Here is a 9672-nt window from a genome sequence, read left to right on the forward strand (position 1 = left end):
ACGTCACCGCGAAAAGTCTCGAAAATCTGAATAAATCGATGGTAAAGCGAATGAAAATGGTATTCAAAAATGACGGAAATACTATTAATTACTAATTTTGTGCATAAAATCTTTTTATATGAACGTATTTTGTTGAATAAATTGAATTCTTTCGGAAAAATTGAATTCTTTTTAGTGGCCCTAATAATTTGGGACACCGATTTTTTCGAAAAAATGCCCAAATAAATGAACGAATGGAATTGCGAGCTCTATATTTTAGGAAAAATCGTTAATTCGACTCATTTATCCACTCAAAATATTTGGTGCATTTTGTTCCAATAGAAAAAAAATTATCCTTAAAAAATGGGGTGGCCCTATAAATATGGGACACACAGTACATATACTTGTTTCGTCAGTTCTCCTTTCATTCTTTCAACTTGCCCAAACCATCTCAGCAACTGTCGCTCTTGTCAAACAGTTGCCTTTGCCTTTACACCACATTCTTCGAGAATCTTCTCATTACTGACTTCGGCCATTAGCGTTTTAACGCATACATTGCCCAGGAATTGCATGTCAACCGCATTTTCATTCCTGGTTAACTTCCGGGTTTTCCTAGTTTTGTTTTAATTCCCGGCTATTTACTAAACATTATTTTAATTTCAGGTTTACAGGTTTAGAAGTAATGAGGCCAGTTTCGTTAGGCTCCAATCAGAATGGAAAGCCTTCAAAAATCCCTGGACCAAAGAAATTGAGTACATCATAGCTAAAAATTCAGCTGTTTAGTACGTCCCCTAAGTTTTATTCAAGAAAACAATTCAATTTTCAAAACGACAGAATTCTGAACAAAAATATTTTTTTTCAGTTACAACACGCGGCAAGTTGAAAGCAGTACACCTAAATCTGAAGGATCAAGTGTTCAAGGAAATTATGACTACTTCACACAAAGTAAGAATCTTTTAATCAACCCGCATAGGTATGATGAAAATGTCAAAGAAATCTGGCTACGGTGCTTCATTTGTAATAAAGTTTAGGCTTCAAAAACTTAAAACACGAAAATCGCAGCTGATAATGTTCCCAAAATATCTTTCAATCAAATTTACGCATGTGAAAAATTATAAGATGTTTCAATTGCAAATCTATACAATTGAATAAATTTCAATTTTATAGCTTAAAACTAAATTTGTTTAAAAAAAGTATTCAAAGTAGCATTATTTTCTATTGTACACATTAAATATTAACCTCTTCGTTAGCATTGACGCAAAATGCGTCAAAATTTTCCGTACCCTGTATTGCATTGACGCAAAATGCGTCAATCGTCTTTTTTCCTATTTAACTTACTTCTATTTTGCATTCAAGTCTTACTCGGAGGTATTTGTGATCGCTGAATCCGAATCTGAAGGCAAAATTCGAAAATTTAAAATAGCGGATCTGATATGCTGGACGTGAATACAAAAAAAAGGCTCGATTTGAATCAATCTCTATAATTACGGCGTTTTGGGGTCGCTTAATCAAAATTTGAAGTCAAAATTAGAAAATTTTTAATGGCGTATATTTTCGTCCACCATTTAAAATTTTTGAATTTTGACTTCACTTTCGGGTTCGGCGACCTCAAAAACCCGTAAGTACCGAGATTGATTCAAATCGAGCCGTTTTCTTGTATTTTCGTCCACCATATTGAATCCGCCATTTTGGATTTCTGAATTTCGACTTCATATTCGGATTCAGCGACCCCCAAAACTCCAGGATACAAATGTTCAGGATAACACATTTTCCTGCCATTTTGTGCACTTTTTGTCGAATTCTCTCTGTCAACGAAGGGCTAACGAGTCTTCCATTGAAAATCTTAAAAATTGAAGAATTTTCCATTATAAATTTTCAAAATTGAACAATATATTCCGAAAATAATGTTTAAAATTACATCATTATAAAATAAAGACATTCCAAATTAATGAATCTTCAATTGTCAGTCTCAAAAATTGAAGAACTTTAAATTGAAAATCGTTTATTTTTAGTTGTAAAACTTAAAAATGCAACAATTAGAAAAACGTTTAACATTACATCCCTTTACAATAGAAATCTTTAAAATTGAATAATTTTTAATGCTAATTATAACAATATTTAAGTGAAATGTCTTCAATTTGGAAAATTTATAAATGAATAGTCTAGACCTTTCACCTTAAAAACCATCCACATTTAAGACTTTTTATTTATACACTTTTAAAATTGAACAATCTTTAATCACAAATATAAAAAATTGAATTATTTTCCTTAATTAATCTTTGAAATTAAACTGCATATTAAAAATAAACATTTTAAATTATATTTCATTACAATTTTAATATTAAAAATTAGATAATTTTCATTTTATTATTTTCAAAATTCAGGATATTTTAATTGTAACTCTTTAAAAGTTTAGAAATTTGAATTTTAATCACTTAAAATTGCAGAGTTTCAAATTTTGAAAAATTTCGACAAAAAAATCTGTAATTTTCTTCTATTAATATTCAAAATTTTAAATCTTTAAAATTGAACTATTAAACAAAATCATACAAAATTCCATTTTCTACATTATAACAGATCATATACATTAAGAATGTTAACTGTACAATTTTTTATTAGAACAAAAGAATCATTTCCTTGATTCTTTGAATGAAAGAAGCTTTTCTCTGAGAGCCAATAATTTTTTTTTTATTCAACAACGTTTTCTTTTAATCTACGAATGGAGTCTTTTTCTTTTAAAAACATGTTTCTACGAAATAAAATACCAAGTGAACTTATTAATTCGCTTCTAATTCCTGATGTAATAAAATCTTATATTTAAATCAAAGTAATCTGTGTACAGATTAATATGCGCGCATTTAAATTTAAAATCGTATGAAAGTCGATGTAATTATTTTCATATTTATTTTTACTTTACAAAATATCAAAATACCAATTTAATTATACCGATATTCAATTTTTTTAACATTATTACAATCTTTCATTGTAATTAAAAACCTCAACGTTTATAGTTTTTGATACATGGATTCCTTTAGGGTTAAATCTTTAAAAATATCACGTAACAGAACCAATTTAGTCCTAGTCCCCTGGTTATTAGATCGTAACATTTTTCCGAACCTGTCCCCCGAAAAAGATGCTATGTAATATATGAATGGCTCTAAGGCTCGAGAAAATGTGATACAATTTTTAGAAAAACTTCCAGAGAAAAATGAAGGGCAAGTCATTACTTCGATATTAAAACGAAATATAAAATTCAGTTTGAATACTTCAGGTAAAGAAGAATCCTTTTTAAAGAAATACACGCATTATTTGGTCAGGTGTTACGTATTCAAGTTTTTCAAGGAATCTGTATTATCAATAATATTATCAAAATTATCAATATAATCGATAATATTACTATAATTATTATTAGGATTCTTCTTTTGATCTCTCTAGTACCTTAAGGGAGAACCACCGGAACGGCAATCGGAAGTTCTGTGATTCAATTTCCAGTAGAGCAAAAAGGAGATCTTTCTTCGAACAAAAATGTAATTAAAAAACTGTTTAGTTTATAGCCCGATCTAGTCTGAAAAGACGTTAATAACTTCTGTTATTCTCTGATGATAATATAGATTAAAAAATATATATTTAAGTCGATACAAGTTCATCGTTCAATCAGATGAAAAAACGGTAAACTTTCTAATATGTACTACAGGTAAAAATGTTGTACCTAAATATTACATGGAACATGTTTCTAAAAAATCAAAAGTACTACAAGATGTTTAAAAAGATGGCATTTTTTAATTTGACACAAAAAATGCGACGCTAAAAGAAAAAAAATCCCTATTTATGCAGCTGCTGAGGAACTATTGGAAAGTATTTTTAAAGAGCAAAATGTAATCGGCAATTACATCATGAAAGTAATAGCTGATGGGGTTCATAGATTGTGCAAAGCACCTCAAAAGAAACAAAAATATTAATATATCAATATGCATTATCACCATATTAAATAACATAAAAAATCTAAATATTTAATTTGAAGATATTACGGGAAAAGGATCAGCCACGATTTTTGTGATTTAAAAGCACTACTATAATTCTACCTCAATTTTGCTTATAAAATCTTATATGTTAATTGCATAACTCCTCTTAACCTTTGGAAATTATTATGGATTTTCATCAATGCAGGCAATGGGGGATTGGAGAGACTGATTTCTAGTCACGTGGAAGTAAGTAAAATTGGCAGACAAATAGCAGAGGAGGCTCTGGATATCCAAAGACGAGGCGAAGAATCCTCTTCTGGCAGCAGTGCTCCTGAAAAAATGTTCTTGGTTAGAATGTGAACAATTTATTAATTTTTTTATTCATTATTATTAATTAATTAATTATTTAATTAATTTAAAACCATTCCTATACAAATTCTTCTGGTAACGAAAATCCTTTGTTAATTCTGAAGGTAGAAAGAAAAACAGAATTGATAACATAAGGGCAAAATATGTAAGACGTAGATAAATATCTTAGCTTTGCTTTATTATTATCAGACCATTAATCCATACCTCTTTTGGGGTAAGCGTGATGACAGTAGATCCACATTAACAAAGTTTTAATATGTTGCAAGCAAAATGTCACAAGCTTCAATAATTTAAGCGCAATTGCCATAATAGACGAGAAACACCAAAACAAACTGTTTACCTCCGCATTAGTTGCATCATGTTTCGTCATGCATCCAAATCCAACAGAAACCCGAAACCGTTCTTATATCGGGAGTTGAGTGTATATGATATTGGATTCACAAATTCATATGCGACCGGCTCCGAAGAAAGAAGTTATACGCTTGTTCAGCGCAAGTTTCAGCCGAAAAACAGTACTTACTATCGGTGAGAAAATGAAAGGCATCTACCTGCCTTTGAAGGTTAACACACAGCCAAAAAAATGCTAGCATAAAGACAAATAGTCACATGAAAGCTAAAAGTGTTCTACTTAAATGAGCTTAAAGACTAGGGTGGTCCAAAAATTCATGGCAACATTTTTTTGCATGCTAGAGGTCAACGACCCCTCCCCCCCCCATTTTATTCCAAACCCGAAATAATGAGATTCCCTAATTTTTCATTTATTTTTTATTTTTATTTTAACAAATGCCGGTTTTTACTTGAAGTTTTCCATGTAAAATGCATGGGGAAAAATCACTTTTTTGAGTTTTAAAATAATTTGTAGGCTTTTAAAAAATGTGACAGGAAAGTATGAGGGCCTGCAGAGAATTATCCAACGAAGAATTTCATCTATCAGACATATGGGTTTGACACCCCTAACACACCCCCACGAGTACCTGGAAACTACCCTTAAAATAAAAAATGTCAATTCCCCCCTATAAATGATTAATATCAGTTTAGTGGAATATTGATTAACATTGGTTCATTAATTGTTCAAACAATTTTTTTCTAAAATTCATTTTTTCCTTAAAAATGATTACTATTGGTCTAGTGGAATATTTATTAACATTAGTTCATTAATTTTCATTTATTTAAACTAATTAAATTTGTTTGAATATTTCTTCAATCAAAATTATTAATATTTCTTCAGTGAATTATTTATCAAAATTGTTCGATGATTTTTATTTTTTTGAATTTTTTTTAAACACAAATTATTACTTAAATATAACTAATAAATGAATTATTAATCAGTAATTCATTATTAATGATAAATATTCTACTACACCCACAGTAATATTTTTTATTTTTTAAAAATTTGGAACGAAATTATTCAAACAAATTCCACTTCTTTAAATAATTGAAAATGAATTAACTAATTTGAATTTGGAATGAAATCTAATGAAATGAAATCTAAAATGTACTATGAATGAATGAAATCTAAAATGTACAGAAATGTAACGATTTTCGGGTGCATTTAAGAACAGCCAAGTTTAGAGCATTATTTCTTATACAAGGGGCGATGAGAAAAATTTGAAAAAAAATCATGAGTATGAGGAAAACTATTGTGAACCAATTGCGTCTGAGAAATTTCATAAATCATAAAAATTGTTGCCTAAAATGACAAAAATATACAACTATATTAACTTCAGTTCTAATAAATATATTAAAGCTATTCAAACTGCAAACTGTAACGGATATGCTCTGTAATTATTTTCAATCACCCGGAAGGATGTGATAGTCTTATTTTTTGTGAAAATCGCGATATTTTAAGACACTTTTTTTTTTGTTAGAAAGCAAGTGACAGAAAGCGGGCGGGGGGCTTTTTTTTACTGCCAACCGTTGGTGCCTTTCTTCGATCCATGGTTCTCAATGCTTGGGTGGTACCTAGCCACAGGTCGAAGAAAGGCACCAGCGGTCAGCGTTAAAAAAAGGCCCTCCCCCCTTTCTCTCACTTGTTTTCTAACAAAAAAATGTCTAAAAATATCGCGATTTTCACAAAAAATAAGACTATCTCATCCTTCCGGGTGATTGGAAATAATTACAGAGCCTATCCGTTACAGTTTTCAGTTTGAATCGCTTTAATATCTTTATTAGAACTAAAGATAATATAGTTGTATATTTTTGTACTTTCAAGCAACAATTTTTATTATTTCGCCAATTTCTCAACTACAATTGGTTCCCAACAGTTTTCCTCATACTCATGAATTTTTCAAAATTTTCCCATTGTCCCTTTTCTAAGAAATAATGCACAACATTTTTTTACATAAACATCTTAAAGCTCATTTACGTAGAACACTTTAGGCCTTCATATTACTTTTTTTTATTGCGCTAGCATTTTTTGGCTGAGTTGCTAAGCTTCAAAGGCAGATGCCTATCATTTTCTCGCCGATAGTAAGGTTTTTTGTGTTCCTGTATTCGAATTTACAGTCAAAAGTGCCAAAATTGTATTTTCAGTAACTCTTTGCTACGATAGTTTGCAAATTTACAAAAATTATTAATGATATAATCAATTTTCATAAACATATTCAGATTTTGGTTATTGTTCAATGAATGAGCTTAATTTTTGTTTACGGAATAGACTAATAATGTCTTTTCGATGAGTCTCTGCTATGATAATTTACAAATTCCAAAAAATTATTATTCAATAAACAATTTTTTTTTAAAACAAAAGTATCATAGTCAAAAGATCATCAAGACCTTCTTAGACGATTCCGTAAACAGAAATCGAGCGTACTCGCTGAAAATAGACAATCTCTCAATTTATTCATAAATGTTATTTATATAATTAATGATTGTTGTTAATTTGAATAATATTAAAGCAGAAAATCATCGGAAAGACATTCTAAGCCCATTTCGTATATAAAACCTTAGCCTATTCATTCTAAAATATAGCTAAACTCTAAATTATTTTATAAAAATTATTTAACTAATTAATAATTCTTGTAAATTTGCGAAGTATCATAGTAAAGAGGCATATGAAATTTATTCTTAGTTAATTTCGTAAAAAACTGAGCCTATTAGTTGAAAAATATACGAAAGCTGAATTTATTTAAATAATTAATAATTCTTATGAATTAGCTAAGAGTCATTGGAAAGATATTCTTACTTGATTCCGTGAAAAATTGAGCCTATTCCTTTAAAAAATATGAAAACTGTGAATTTTATTACAAAAATTGTTTTAAAAATTTCCAAATAGCATCCGTTCTCAAAGAATTGTAACGATACATTATTTTTCTCACATTACATGCCAAAGTTCTTGATTTCAACGCGCTAAACAGTGCCAATCCCGAAAAATAATTGTTTTAAATTGATTTTGGTGTAACGTATAAACCATGTTTAAAAATATTTTCACCGAATCTAAATTATTTCTGGGTAATTTTAGATTAAATATAAAATCTCCTTTTCATAAAGCTAAAATTTAAAAAAAAATTCGTATTCTAAAATTCTATTGGCACGTTGCGGTTTTTGCAAATCTTCTACCTTAATTCGTATCTGCCTCGTCTTTTTAGTTCTTCTTCTTCATCTATGACCTAGGTTGATTTTTGAAACGAAATAAATGATGAGAATATTATTTATTGAAGTGACTTTATTCAACACTTATGTAATGTATACTAAAAAAGATTCAAGCGTCCTTTTTATTATGACAATTCAATTATAAATATGGACTCATCCTATTTTTTTAATTTCAATAAAAAAATTAAACTAACAATATAAATGAAAAAGTTCAATATTTTATAAGTTGAAACTTTTTTTCAGGCTCAGATAAGAACAAACGCATCTCTAGAAGAAGTTCGCGAGCTTTCTCAACCTAGACTGGAAAGTGATTGCAACAATTCTGCTTCAAGCTACAATCATATCAGGAACAACGTGCAATTAAGCAGTGCAGATAAAGATCAAAGTCTTTAAAGTTATCTACAATATTACTAATTAGTTTTTTCTGATTATTGTTTTTGAAACAAGTTTTTTTTAAAGTCTTTTTGAAGAGAAGTTTTCAACATAAAACGATGTTCAGTATAGCTTCAAAGTGTTCTAGAATGCCTATATTTTGAATAGTTTCTTAACACAATAAAAAAAAAATGAAACGTAATCTTTATATCTGTAAACACTTCAAAAAGTCCTAATATAATTTTTGTACCTCCAGGAGTTGCCCGAAATGATGAGGTGATGGAAATAATTGGCAACACCGTGATGAGCGAATCTCCAAATCCAATCCCAACAGATGAAAATGATGAAGCCGCAATGGCAGTTATCATGAGTCTCTTGGAAGCTGATGCTGGTTTAGGAGGTCCTGTCGATTTTTCCGGCTTGCCTTGGCCCTTGCCATAACCACAGCGATTTCGAATAATGTAATGTTTGTGCAAGAAATCTCATTACAATCCTCCGAACGTTTTTCTCAGTGAGATAATTTGCAGAATTCATTTCTACTAACGAAATTTAGAAAAGTAGAGGAAACAAACATAAAATTCTGTGAATTTCGAAGATACTTCTGTAAAGGACCAAAATATCAAATTTTTAAATGTATAGATCCAGCGCCGAATTAACATTTTTCGGGGCCTGAGGCTAAACCTCGAAGGGGCCCTCTTAAGGGCAGAGAAAATCCCAATTTTATTGTAAACTTTATGAATTTTCTGGGGTCAGGGGCCTCTCGGTCCCCTGGGGTCTGGGGCGCTAGCCCCACCATGCCCCTTGGTAAATTTGGCGCTGTATAGATCTAAAATTATGTAAGATACTATGTCATGTGTTTGTAGGGATCGTCCATAAACTACTTTACCAATTACCGGCTATTTTCCCGGGCATTTTAGACAAAATTAATATAAATGCCATATGGCTCGAATATGTAAAGCAATATTTCTAAGATTTTATTTCAAAATGTGTATATGGCATTTTCAAAAAATAGTTCAATTTTGAATCAAAAAGCTATTTATTAAAAGACACAAAATGTCAATCCAAAATGACGTATTTTCAATGATGAAAAAATTATTTTGAAGCAAACTGTTGCATTGATAAAAAAGTTTGACTTTTAACAAAATAGTTAATTTTCAATACGAGAAGACGATTTTTTAATAGAACAGGGCAATTTTTGTCTAAAAACGATGAATTTCCTGCGAAGAGACGAATTTTTAACCAAGAAATATTATTTATAAACAAACTATTGAATCACCAACAAAGTAGTTTATTTTTCAAGCAAAATGGACGAATTTTAAATTAAATGGTGGAACTTTTGACCAAACAGTTAAATTCAAACCTAAAGAACGAATTTTTAATAGAACAGTCAAATTTTTTA

General features: G+C 29.8%; 1 protein-coding gene across 4 annotated transcripts in view; it reads left to right on the forward strand.

The window, feature by feature from the left end:
• LOC117176211 (aryl hydrocarbon receptor nuclear translocator-like protein 1) overlaps positions 1-9446 on the forward strand; it is a 142262-nt gene extending 132816 nt beyond the window's left edge. For all 4 annotated transcript variants that reach the window (XM_033366338.1, XM_033366342.1, XM_033366340.1 and 1 more), the window contains 5 exons: positions 643-761; positions 842-924; positions 4147-4289; positions 8145-8286; positions 8530-9446. In XM_033366338.1, coding sequence (XP_033222229.1) covers positions 643-761; positions 842-924; positions 4147-4289; positions 8145-8286; positions 8530-8714 — 672 coding nt within the window. In that variant the 3' untranslated portion in view covers positions 8715-9446. The remainder of the gene's footprint in view (positions 1-642; positions 762-841; positions 925-4146; positions 4290-8144; positions 8287-8529) is intronic.
• Positions 9447-9672: the final 226 nt, after the last annotated feature.

The sequence above is a fragment of the Belonocnema kinseyi genome, chromosome 7 (assembly GCF_010883055.1).
Source record: "Belonocnema kinseyi isolate 2016_QV_RU_SX_M_011 chromosome 7, B_treatae_v1, whole genome shotgun sequence".
Taxonomy (NCBI): Eukaryota; Metazoa; Arthropoda; class Insecta; order Hymenoptera; family Cynipidae; genus Belonocnema; species Belonocnema kinseyi.